General features: G+C 40.9%; 1 protein-coding gene across 3 annotated transcripts in view; it reads right to left on the bottom strand.

The window, feature by feature from the left end:
* Positions 1 to 13,875, bottom strand: part of prkdc (protein kinase, DNA-activated, catalytic subunit) — a 284,436-nt gene that overhangs the window by 229,651 nt on the left and 40,910 nt on the right. For all 3 annotated transcript variants that reach the window (XM_072255124.1, XM_072255135.1, XM_072255144.1), the window contains 4 exons: positions 12,080 to 12,244; positions 11,374 to 11,542; positions 9,586 to 9,635; positions 3,386 to 3,532 (listed from right to left, as the gene is read on the bottom strand). In XM_072255124.1, coding sequence (XP_072111225.1) covers positions 3,386 to 3,532; positions 9,586 to 9,635; positions 11,374 to 11,542; positions 12,080 to 12,244 — 531 coding nt within the window. The remainder of the gene's footprint in view (positions 1 to 3,385; positions 3,533 to 9,585; positions 9,636 to 11,373; positions 11,543 to 12,079; positions 12,245 to 13,875) is intronic.

Raw genomic sequence — 13,875 nt, 5'->3', positions numbered from 1 at the left:
CAGAAAGGGAGAAAGTCATAGAGGGGTTGTCTACGGAGTCTCTGTGGGTGGAAGTTAGGAATAGAAAGGGGTCAATAACTCTACTGAGTGTTTTTTATAGACCACCAATAGTAACAGGGACATCGAGGAGCAGATAGGGAGACAGATTCTGGAAAAGTGTAATAACAACAGGGTTGTCGTAGTGGGAGATTTTAATATCCCAAATGTGATTGGCATATCCCCAGAACAAGGGGCTTAGATGGTGTGTTCAGGAAGGTTTCTTGACACAATATGTAGATATGCCTACAAGAGAGGCTGTACTTGATCTGGTATTGGGAAATGAATCTGGTCAAGTGTCAAGTCTCTCAGTGGGAGAGCATTTTGGAGATAGTGATCACAATTCTATTCCCTTTACCATAGCATTGGAGAGGGAAAGGAACAGACAAGTTAGGAAAATGGTTCAACACAACCAAGAAGGGCCAAAGGGCCTGTTTCTGTGCTGTAGTTTCCATGGTTCTATGGCTCTATGTTTAATTGGAGTAAGGGGAAATATGAGGCTATCAGGCAGGAGCTTGGAAGCATAAATTGGGAACAGGTGTTCTGAGGGAAATGTACAGAAGAAATGTGGCAAATGTTCAGGTGATATTTGTGTGGAGTTCTGCATAGGTATGTTCCAATGAAACAGGGAAAGGACGATAGGGTACAGGAACCGTGGTGTACAAAGGCTGTTGTAAATCTAGTCAAGAAGAAAAGAAGAGCTTACGAAAGGTTCAAAAAGCTAGGTAATGATAGAGATCTATAAGATTATAAGGCAAGCAGGAACGAGCTGAAGAAAGAAATTAGGAGAGCCAGAAGGGGCCATGAGAAGGCCTTGACAGACAGGATTAAGGAAAACCCCAAAGCATTCTACAAGGATGTGAAGAGCAAGAGGACAAGGCATGAGAGAATAGGACCAATCAAGTGTGACAGTGGGAAAGTGTGTATGGAACCGAAGGAGATAGCAGAGGTACTTAATGAGTACTTTCCTTCAGTATTCACTACGGAAAAGGATCTTGGCGATTGTAGGGATGACTTACAGCGGACTGAAAAGCTTGAGCACGTAGATATTAAGAAAGAGGATCTGCAGGAGCTTTTGGAAAGCATCAAGTTGGGCAAGTCACCAGGACCGGATGAGATGTACTCCAGGCTACTGTGGGAGGCAAGGGAGGAGATTGCTGAGCCTCTGGCAATGATCTTTAAATCATGAATGGGGACAGGAGAGGTTCCAGAGGATTGGAGGGTTGCAGATGTTGTTCTATTATTCAAGAAAGGGAGTAGAGATAGCCCAGGAAATTATAGACCAGTGAGTCTTACTTTAGTAGTCGGTAAGTTGATGGAGATCCTGAGAGGCAGGATTTATGAACATCTGGAGAGGCATAATATGGTTAAGAATAGTCAGCATGGCTTTGTGAAAGGCAGGTTGTGCCTTATGAGCCTGATTGAATTTTTTGAGGATGTGACTAAACACATTGATGAAGGTAGAGCAGATGATGTAGTATATATGGATTTCAGCAAGGCATCTGATAAGGTACCCCATGCAAGGCTTATTGAGAAAGCAAGGAGGCATGGGATCCAAGGAGACAGTGCTTTGTGGATCTAGAACTGGCTTGCCCACAGAAGGCAAAGAGTGGTTGTAGACAGGTCATATTCTGCATGGAGGTCGGTGACCAGTGGTATGCCTCAGGGATCTGTTCTGAGACCCTTACTCTTCACGATTTTTATAAATGACCTGGATGAAGAAGTGGAGGGATGGGTTAGCAAATTTGCTGATGACACAAAGGTTGGAGGTGTTGTGGATAGTGTGGAGGGCTGGCAGAGGTTACAGCGGGACATTGATAGGATGCAAAACTGAGCTGAGAAGTGGCAGATGGAGTTCAATCCAGATAAGTGTGAGGTGGTTCATTTTGGTAAGTCAAAATGATGAGAATATAGTATTAATGGTAAGACTCTTGGCAGTGTGGAGGATCACAGGGATCTTGGGGTCCGAGTCCATAGGATACTCAAAGCTGCTGTGCAGGTTGACTCTGTGGTTAAGAAGGCATATGGTGCATTGGCCCTCATCAATCGTGGGATTGAGTTTAGGAGCCGAGAGGTAATGTTGCAGCTATATAGGACCCTGGTCAGACCCCACTCGGAGCACTGCGCTCAGTTCTGGTCGCCTCACTACAGGAAGGATGTGGAAACCATGGAAAGGGTGCAGAGGAGATTTACAAGGATGTTGCCTGGATTGGGAAGTACGCCTTATGAGAATAGGTTGAGTGATCTTGACCTTTTTACTTTGGAGCGACGGAGGATGAGAGGTGACCTGATAGAGGTGTATAAGATGATGAGAAGCATTGATCGTGTGGATAGTCAGAGGCTTTTTCCCAGGGTTGGACTGACTAGCACGAGAGGGCACAGCTTTAAGGTGCTTGGAAGTAGGTACAGAGGAGATGTCCGGGGTTATTTATCTATTTGTTTGTTTGTTTGTTTATTTAATTTTTTTTTTTACGCAGAGAGTGGTGAGTGCGTGCAATGGGCTGCCTGCGACAGTGATGGACGCGGATATGATAGGGTCTTTTAGAAACTCCTAGATAGATATATGGAGCTCAGAAAAATAGAGGGCTATGGGTAACCCTAGGTAATTTCTCAGGTAAGGACATGTTCGGCACAGCTTTGTGGACCGAAGGGCTTGTACTGTGCTGTAAGTTTTCTATGTTTCTAAGCAGATTGTTTTTTTAAAGTCTCCATTCTGTACTGCACCCATCATTCTGATTCCATTTTGAATACAGTAGCATGTTAAAATGTGAGGTGTGAGGCCCTCTGCCGGTTGGTGTTGACCATGCATATTGTGTCATATGCAAGCCCGGGCAGTACAATATGGAGAGTGAGCTGTTGGCCATGTACCAGGATCCCCCTCTCCGTGCAGCTGATGAACCCAAAGGAACGGCAGAGGCCAAAACAGTTTGGCACCAGCACCGTTGGACTGTGTGGGACTGCCTTAGGGACTCCAGCTCTAGATTTCTCCCCAGGTTTATTTCCATTGCCTTCCCCATGAGCAGGTATAGTCGCAAGGTAGTGGAGGTTTGAGATCAGAGTGTTCCTTCTCCCAGGTGAGCTGCCAACCATGGCTGACGAGCCACATCTGCCCTAAGCGACAGGTTCTATGACACCAATAACCCACCTTTGCCCCTTCTCCTGTCAGAAGAAATAGTCCATCAGACAGTAGCTAAGTGACACATGAAGGCCAGGAACTGGACTTGGTTGTCAAAGGCTGTTTGAATCGCACACCAATGGGAGCGTTTTATACAAACGTTTGTAGATAGTAGGAGCCCGGCTGTGTCAACCTATGGTTAAAATGCACTAAACTCATATCAGATGAGGATACCTTCATTTTCTCACAGTCCAGCAGGATTCTGAATAAGTCCAAGTAATCCTTGTAAGATGGAACTCTCCATTTTCCTGTTGCTACAGTGCCACTGGTGCCGGATGACTGTTGTGTATTTGATCCCGGCCCAAGTTTCCCTGTTCCCTCCTAAGGATTTAATTAAAATTTCCATTAGTTAACATCATAAACCAACACACAATGAGGAAATATGCTGAGTAAAGATAACACAGAAAAGGAAAACTTTGAACAGCAAGTGTAGGTAATTGATAAGTGTGGTCAGCAGAGAAGGTGAAAGCACTAGAAGATTTGAATACAGTCTTAACGCAATTATGTAGGCCCTTGCTGATACTGGACCTGAAATATTTACACACAGTTTTGTTCTCACCAAAATAAGGATATAGCTGATACAGGCAAGTACATCTGGGTCTTGAGATGTGAGGCCTGTTCGCTACATTTAAGAATGAGAGGTGATCTTGTTGAAACTTGAAAATTCTCACAGGGCTCAACACAGTGGATATAGGGAAGATATCTCCTTTGGATCAGAGGAGAATCCACAATGTACACCACAGCCTCAGAATAAGAAGTCAAGTGGTTCAATTTAATATCAGAGAATGCATATAGTATACAACCTGAAATTCTTACTCTTCGCAGATATCCATGAAACAAGAAACCGCATAGAATAAATGATAGAACCACCAGAACCACAAAGCCTCCCCAAGCACAAGCATCGACCCTCCCCCACCTGCTCCCCCTCCTCTCCATCAGCAGAAGCACCGACCTCCCCTCCACCATACAAGCAATCGCAAAAGTCCCCCCACCCCCAGAGATCTTGATCTAGAGTCCATCAAAAACTGCAGTCCATAATCCAGAAGTTCAGTATCTCAGAAAGGCTCTCGCTCTCCATCGAGGGAGAGAGAGGTCACTCCTGCCACAATGAAAACAGAGTCCCGATGTTACAGTCTTCTGCGTCATCTACTTATGACGGAAATGAAAAATTTTCTCACTCAGAGGAAGGAGAATCTTCGGAGCTCCGTGTCCCCAAGGGGTACGGAGGCCCAGTCATTGTGCTCATTCCAAAAAGAGATCAATAGACAGTACGAAGACCAAGGGAAATGGGGAGAACACAGATAAATTAAACTGTGGTAGAAAGCCAGTATCGAGTTAATGAATGAAGGAGCAGAATAAAAGGACCTAATATTGATCCTGCAATCATCAATATAATGATCCGTGTAAAGCCTTGGCCAGGATGCGGACTCTCAGGAAATGAGGGCAACTGACCTCCTGTAAATGCAACTACCTCGTCCAGCTTTTGTAATCATTAACTTGTGAAAAAACTAAGCTCAATGACCTGATTACAGGTACATGGAAAATAAAAAAACATAATAGATGCTGGAAATGAAGCAGAAAATTCAGGAAACACTCAAAAGGTTACACATTATCCCTAGTTGGAAATAAGCAGGAGATCCCGTGCTTTCTGATTCACCCTATGAGGTTTACATTTTAGGGCAATGAATCTCACTGGAACCTTCCAAGGTATTCTGATGAAGGATCAATAACACAATGTTTTCATTCCATTTCTCTCAAGCATTGCATGATTAGCTGTTCAGCATTTTCTGCTTCTTTCACCAAAGGGGAAACCTAGCTGACAATGGACAATGCTTATAAAAAATACTCCCCCCACCCCGAAGCTTTCATGTTTTATTGCTTTACAACATTGAATCACCATGGATTTAATTTGGCTTTTTTCTGACACTGATCAACAGAAAAAGACTCTCTCATGTTGAAGTGAAAACAGATCTCTACAAAGTGATCTAAATTAATCACAGATTTAAAACACAAAATAATTGATTGCATATGTATTCATCCCTTTTAATATGGCACACCAACTCAACACTTGCGCAACCTCACATAATTAGTTAAATGGAGATCACCTGTGTGCAGTCAAAGTGTTTCAATCGATTAAGGTAAAAATACACCTGCATCTGGAAGGTTCAACTGCTGGTAAGTCAGTATCCTGGCAAAAACTACACAACGAAGACATAAGAACACTCCAAGAAACTCTGCAGAGAGGTTATTGAAAAGCACAAGTCAGGAGATGGATTCAAGAAAATGTCCAAGTCACTGAGTAACCCTTGGCGTACAGTTAAGTCAATTGTCAATAAATGGAAAGAATATCGCACAGCTGTAAATCTGCCCAGAGCAGGAGGTCCTCAAAAACTGAGTGACTGTGCAAGAAGGGGATTAGTGAGGGAGACCACCAAGAGACCTATGACAACTCTGGAGGAGTTATAAGCTTCAGTGGCTGAGATGGGAGAGACTGTGCATACAACAACTGTTGCCCAGGTGCTTCACCAGCCGCTGCTTTATGGAAGAGTGGCAAAAAGAAAGCCACTGTTGAAAGAACATCACATCAGCTGGAGTTTGCCAGAAGGCATGTGGGAGACTCTGAAGTCAGCTGGAAGAAAGTTCTATGGTCTGATGAAAGTAAAATTGAGCTTTTTGGCCATCAGATTAAACACTATGTTTGGCATAAGCCGAATGCCGCACATCATCAAAAACTCACCATCCCAACCATGAAGCATGCTGGTGGCTGCATCATGCTGTGAAGATGTTTCACTGCAGCAGGCCCTGGAAGGCTTGTGATGGTAAAAGGTAAAATTAATGCAGCAAAATACAGGGAAATCCTGGAGGAAAACTTGATGCAGTCTTCAAGAGTACAGTGATTTCAGAGAAGATTTGTTTTCCAGCAAGACAATAACTCCAAGCATAGAGCCAAAGCTACACAGGAATGGCTTAAAAACAACAAAGTTGTTTTCCTGGAGTGGCTGGAGTGACCTCAATCCAATTGAGAATTTGTGGCTTGGCTTGAAAAGGGCTGTTCACTCACAATCCCCATGCAATCTGACAGAGCTTGAGCAGTTTTGTAAAAAGAATGGGGAAAAATTGCAGTGTCCAGATGTGCAAAGCTGATAGAGACCTATTCACACAGACTCCGTGCTGCAATTGCTGCCAAAGGTTCATCTACTAAATACTGATTTGAAGGGGGCGAGTAAAGTGGTGCTAGCAAGTTTGTGAACCATGTAGAATTTTCTCTACTTCTGCATAAATATGACATAAAACATGATCAGATCTTCATGCAAGTACTAAAACTAGATAGAGAACACAATTAAATCAATATCACAAAAAAAACATTATGCTTGTTCATTTATTTATGAGAAAAATGATCCAATATTACATGTCTTTGTTGAAACAAGTATGTAAACCTCTGGGGTAATGTGTTCTACAAAAGCTATTTGGAATCAGGTGTTCCAATCAATGAGGTGAGATTGGAGGTGTGGTCGGTGCCCTGCCCTATAAAAAAGACACACAAAGTCAGGTTACTGACAGAGTCTGCTCTTCTCAAGAAAGATCTGGTTATGTGCACCATGCTTCGATCACAACAACTTTCAGAGGACCGTAGAAGGAGAATTGTAGAGATGCATGAAGCTGGAAAAGGATACAAAAGCATTTCCAAAGACCAGAGTGTTCATCAGACCACAGTAAGAGAAACTGTCTACTAATGGAGGAAATTTGGTACTGTTGCTACTTTCCCGAGGGGTAGGCATCCTGCAAAGATCACACCAAGAGCACAACGTGTAATGCTGAAGAAGGTGAAAAAGACCCAAGGGTAACAGCAAAAGACCTGCAGAAACCTGTTAACGTCTCTGTTCATGTGTCCACTATAAGAAAAACACTGAACAAGAATGATGTTCATAGAAGGACACCATGGAGGAAACCACTGCTCTGCAAAAAACACTGTTGCATGTCTCAAGTTTGCAAAAGACCACCTGGATGTTCTACAACGCTTCTGGGACAATATTCTGTGGCCAGATGAGACAAAAGTTGAACTTTCTGGCAGAAGTGCAAATTGCTATGTTTGGAAGAAAAAGGGCACTGGTCACCAACACCAAAACCTTATCCCAACTGTGAAGCATGGTGGAAGGATCAGCATTGTTTGGGACTGCTTTGCTGCCTCAGGGTTGCAGGAACAATCAATTCAGAATTGTATCAGGGCATTTTACAGGAGCATGTCAGGATAGTAGTCTGTCACCTGAAGCTTAATAGAAGTTGGATAATGCAACAAGACAATGACCTGAAAGACCAGAGTAAATCAGCAACAGAATGGTTCAAAAAGAAGTAAATTTTTGTTTTGGAATGACCAAGTCAAAGTCGTGGCCTTAATCCAAAAGAAGTGTTGTGGAAGGACCTGAAGCAAGCAGTTAGACCATAAGACATCGGAGCAGAATTAGGCCATTCGGCTCCAGTCTGCTCTGCCATTCCATCATGTCTGGTCCTGAATCCCACTCAATCCCATACACCTGCCTTCTTGAAATATCCTTTGACGCCCTGACTGATTAGGAAACTTTTACCTTAAATACACCCACGGACTTGGCTTCCACTGCAGTCTGTGGCAGAGCATTCCACAGATTTGCTACTCTCTGGCTAACAAAAATTCCACCTTACCTGTTCTAAAAGATCACCCCTCAATTTTTAGGCTGTGCTCTCTAGTTCTGGATACCCCCACCATAGGAAACATCCTCCCCACATCCACCCCAACTAGTCCTATCAACATTCAGTCTGTTTCAATGAGATCCCCACATATTCTTCTAAATTTTAGTGAGTACAGGCCCAAAGCTGCCAAACACTCCCCATATGTTAACCACGTCATTCCCAGAATCATCCTCGTGAACCTCCTGTGGACTCTCTCCAAAGGCAACACATCCCTTCTGAGATATGGGGCCCAAAACTGTTGACAAAATTCCAAGTGCGGCCTGACTAGTGTCTTATATTGCCTCAGCATTACCTCCTTGCTTTTATATTCTATTCCCCTTGAAATAAATGCCAATATTACATCTGCCTTCTTCAGCACACAGTTAACCTGTAAATTAACCTCCTGGGAGTCTTGTATGAGGACCCCTAAGTCCCTCTGCTCCTCTGATGTTTGAACCTTCTCCCCATTTAGATAATAGTCTGCTCTATTGTTCCTTTTACCAAAGTGCATTATCATAATTTCCCAACATTGTATTCCATCTGCCACTTTTTTGCCCATTCTTCCAATTTGTCTTAATCGTGCTGCAATCACATTGCTCCCTCAGCACTACCTACCCCGCCACTATCATCCACAAGCTTTCCACAAAGCCATCAATTCCATTTCCAAACTATTGACAAACAATGTGAAGAGTAGTGGTCCCAATACTGACCCCTGAGGAACACCATTAGTCACTGGCAACCAACCAGAAAAAACCCCTTTTCTCCCCCACTGGCTGTCAGCCATTCCTCTATCCATGCCAGTATCTTTCTTGTAACACCAGAGGATTTTATCTTGTTAAGCAGCCTTATAAGGTGTGGCCCCGTATCAAATGCCTTCTGAAAATCCAAGCAAATGACAATTTTCACGTCACATGCCAAGGATAAGAAACCTGATTCTAATCCACCACCTCTCCTTTGTCCACTCTGCTTGTTACTTCCTCGGAGAACTCTAACAGATTTGTCAGGCAAGATTTCCCTTTACAGAAACCATGCTGACTTTGACTTATTTTATCATTAGTCTCCAAGTACCCCGAAACCTTATCCTTCATAATAGACTCCAATACTTTCTTAGGCTAACTAGCCAGTTCATGCAAGGAAGCCCACCTACATCCCAGATTTGAAGCAGTATTGTAAGGAGAACTGGATTAGAATTCCTCCAAGCCAATGGAGTTTGGTAGCATCCAAGTGAGAAATTGTACTTGACAGATCAAGGAAAAAGCAGAGATCTGAATCTGTTGAAGCCAATTCTTTGACAATCAGACTGATTGAACACAGATAATATGAGCAGGAAGGAATTGAGTTTACAAAGCGTAAAGCGACAAGGTCAACTGATAAAGCATTTTAGCACTTTCAGGTTAGAAAACTGACAACATATTATAAATGTAGCCAATCAACAGATACTATCTCTGACACTATGTTGTTAATATACCAATCCTTCACATGAAGTTCTTCTCTTCATGTTATTTTAATAGACAATGATGCAGTGAAATTTTATGCAAGAATCCGCTAGTTTGTCTGAAATAAAATTAATGCTAGTATTCTTTACTTGAGAGCTCATAGTCCACAATATGACCTTAGTGCAACCGTCAATGACTGCAATCAGTGAAGCAGATCATGCAAATTTTTCTTACCCCGGGAAGGAGGACTGGCTTTGAACACACACGAATCAGACCCTGATGCACTGAAACACAATTTTTAAAAAACTTGAATCAAGGGGTCAATAAACTCAAGAACCAAATTAATTCCCAAATTTATTCGGGCAACTTCAATAATTCTGTCAGACAATAGATGGAAAACCACCCTATGTAAACACAACATATTTCACAGTTTAACAAGTCACCAAATGGCATTAATTCTTTTAATTTGCATTCACAGTTACAAGTTTTCCCCACATGTAAAACTTGCTTGCTCCACTGCCAAATATCAAAATTCCACCCCCAGCACTTTTTTCCAGCTTGACACAAAAATAATGTAAGCAATTTAGTGACTGTAAATCAAAACATTAAACTCATTTGCAATTTGGTTTAAGGGAATTCTAGTTTGCTAAATTTTCACAAAAAAATTATGTGAACAATGTTCTCAAACACTGTTCCTTTCAGAAGGCCAAAGATCATTTATTAAAGCACAAGAACTCCAGTCATCCTTGATGTTCGCCCCATTTAAGATAGAAACCTTTCCATAAGACCAGAAGACATTGGAGCAGAATTCGATCATTCAGCCCATCGAATCTTCACCATTATTTGATCATGTTTATCCATTTTCTTCACAACTCCATTCTCCTGGAATCTCTCCATAACCTTTTACATCCTGACATCAAGAATCTATCAACCTCCACCTTAAATACGTCCAATGACCTGGCCTCCACAGCCTCCTGTCGCTATGAATTCCGCCCTCTGGCTAAAGAAATTCCCCCTTATCTCCATTCTAAATGGACATCCCTCTATTCTGAGGTTGTGCCCTCTACACTGGTCCTAGACGCCCATTTGACTCTCTACATCCACTCCAACTAAGCCTTTCAACATTCAATAGGTTTCAATAAGATTCCACCTCATTCTTCTAAATTCTAGCGAGTACAGGCCTAGAGTCAAACATTCTTCATATGGTAAGCTTTTCATTCCCAGAATCATTTTTGTGAACCTCCTGTGAACCCTCTCCAATGTCAGCACATCCCTTCTTAGATTAAGGGACCCAAAACAGCACACAATAATCCAGGTGTGGCCTCATCAGTGCCTTATAAAGCCTCAACATTACTTCCTTGCTTTCACGTTCTAGTCCTCTCGATATGAATGCTAATATTGTATTTGCCTTCCTTACCACCGACTCAACCTGCAAGTTAACCTACCAAGTACCACAGCATCTCAGATTTTTAGAATTTCTCCCCGTTTAGAAAATAGTCTACACTTTTATTCATTTTACCAAGGTGCATGACCATACACTTTCTAACACTGTATTACATCTTCCACTTCTTTGCCATTTTCTGAAACTGTGTAAGTCTTTCTGCACCATCCCTACTATCTTCAACGCTACCTGCCCCTCCACCTATCTTCGTATCACCTGTAAACTTGGCCACAAAGCCATCAATTCCATCACCATCACTGACATACAACGTAACAACAGGTGGTCCCTACACCGAGCCCTGCAGAACACCACTCATCAGCGGCAGCCAATCAGAAAAAGCTCCCTTTATTCCTGCTTTATCCATGCTAGTATTAGAGTTGTTATTGTTCTCCCACTCAAATTTCAAACAGGAGTGGTTCAAAATATGCTATTCTCCCTTGCATAAGCTACATTCCTTCGCAAGCTAACTACATCTTTAACATTGCTGTGCATTAAGAAACCTTAGGGAATATTTTGCTAATCATGCCATATGAGAAAAGTGGCAGTTTAATATATTTATGGGAGTGAACAATTACACTGACCTACTGTGCTAATAAAACTCCAAAGCATCGGGCCTTTTCCAGCCAGAGCAATAAAGAGTTTAACAATGGATTGACAACAAACTGGTTGCATCTTTGTGCTGTATTGTGGGAAGCCATCCATCTGAACCACTATTAGACGTTCTAACACTGATGTATAAACTCCAGGGATCTAAAGAAGAAGAAAAAAAATCCAATAATAGATATAAACTATGCATTTTTCAATAAATTTCTCATTTCAAACAGCTGAAGCAGAATTTTTGTTCTCTGATAATTTAAAAACATTTTTAAAAAATGAAGATATTTTAAAAGTCTTGCTTTTGGTCAATTTCTGAGAGTATTTTGTTAATCAGGAACATGAATGACTAAGGAATTCCCTCCATCAATCTTGACAAAGGCACTGGTGCATGCAGTTGTCATGCCACAAATTGGCTGGACATGCAATCACTGTATAAAGGCAGTAGAACCAGTTCCCTGGTTCACCTTCTGGTACTGCATCCAGTGGCATACAAAATACTTTCTTGTAAACTAATTTTGAGAAATTAAGTCACAATTTAATCCTTGCTATTAAAATATAATTTAAAATCAATATAATGTAAACCTTATGGGTGCAAATGAAACTGAAAGTAAGATAAAAATCTCATTAACAAAAGACAAGCATGGAATGTTTCTGAAAGTTTCTGAAGGAACCAACATTGGATACACTTACCTTGTCAATATGGAAGATGACATATGCAATGGAGTCTAAGAAACTGGGAAGCTGATAAATATTGTCATCTTCAGTATCTGCTTCTGTAAGATACATCTGTTTACAACGCTGAATCAACTCCGTGTACATGAAGTCAACATATTGTGAGTTCACAGCCTTACAGGGCTGAAATGATAGAGAAAGCATTAAAATTAAATAACCTTTCGACTCTATTAGTTTTGGTGCATTCATTGTAAAGGTTAAGACAAGAACCAAAGTGCAGTTCTTTCAAAAATACTGCAGAACTTGTTGATGTTAATGTCTTTAATATTTCTGATTAATTTGTTACATCACTAGCCCTTTAGAACTGTTCTGTAATTTGTCTAATCAAGTCCTTTCACAAGGCATCCAGAACCAATGATATTAACCCACCCTCAAGTCTTGCACCTGCCTCAAATATTTCTCAGTTTTCCTTAAAAATGCAACTGTGTCCAACTCACCCTTGCTTCATTGCGCTAACAATTGACTCTTGTATTATGAATCAACCTTCATCCTTTCAGGCACAGCATTCCAAATCTTGATTGGTTGCATTAAAACTCTCAAAACCCAATATGGTCAATGCAAATTGTCAAAAGCAGAGAAGACATCAAAGTGATGCACATACACTGCACTACTTGAAAAACACTGAGCTTTTGTAAAGATAATACAGAGTGTAGTGGATATAATTAACACTTTTTTTTTAGGGAGAAGATAAAGGAGTTGATGTACAGTTCCATAATAAGCAAAATAAAATAAAGAAAATAAAACAGCTGAAATAATTTGCGGGAGGAAACGAAAGGTGATCATAAAAATGGATCATGGACAGTGGGAGGATGAATGGATCCCACAGTTTACTTACAACATGCAAAGTGAAAATAAAAGAAGAAAGCAGAAGGTAAAGCTATACAAATTAATGGTGAGCAAAAAACAAGATGCTGGAGAAATCAGTGGGTGAGACAGCACCGGAAATAGGGAAAGAGATAGTTGATGTTTTCGGATGGGCCCCTTCAACTGGACTTGATGTGAAGGGTCTCTCCTGGAATTGATGACTGTCAATTTTCCTCTGCAGATGCTGCCTAATCTGCTGAGCTCAACTAGCATCTTGTTAGTTGTGTCAAATTCTAGCATCTGCTGTCTCTTACATCCACAAATCAACAGTGAGATTGTAATTAGAACAAGATGCCTTTAAGAAGGTGATGAAACAAAGATGATACAGAACAATTCATGACGATGATGGCAGGAATGAGCAGTTCCACTGTCACTAAAAACACCATTAAACTGACACTTCATGAGGAAAAGTAAAGTTCAAAAGAAATGCAATAATCAAAACTATTAGAAAAACAAAAGCAATCTGATAGAAAAAAAGAAAATACTGGACTTAATATGAGAGTACTGCAAAATAATAATCTATATGATATAACTAAATATTGCTTTTGTAATTATCTCTTCATATTTAATTTGTTGGCCAACATTTGTAATGATATTCAATACAATTACGTGCCCAGAGAAGAAAAAATCATCTACTTACAATTCTGCTTAATATATTAGCTAAACTCAGTAAGTATCTTGCTCTTATAAAAATAAACTCAATTGGTATAATTGCTTGGCACTATGAAATCATACCAATTTCTTAATCCTCTGTTAAAGATCATGTGCTGAAAGTGCAACAAAATTTATAAATATACTTGATAACAACAATGGAGCGTCTTAAATTCTGTTATAAACAGTGCAAATATTCTCTTCCCCGAAACTTCATCAGTAAATTAGACATCTATAAA

The sequence above is a fragment of the Mobula birostris genome, chromosome 1 (genome assembly GCF_030028105.1).
Source record: "Mobula birostris isolate sMobBir1 chromosome 1, sMobBir1.hap1, whole genome shotgun sequence".
NCBI lineage: Eukaryota > Metazoa > Chordata > Chondrichthyes > Myliobatiformes > Myliobatidae > Mobula > Mobula birostris.
The sequence above is the reverse complement of the archived record's forward strand: the minus strand, read 5'-3'. Positions and strand labels throughout refer to the sequence as shown.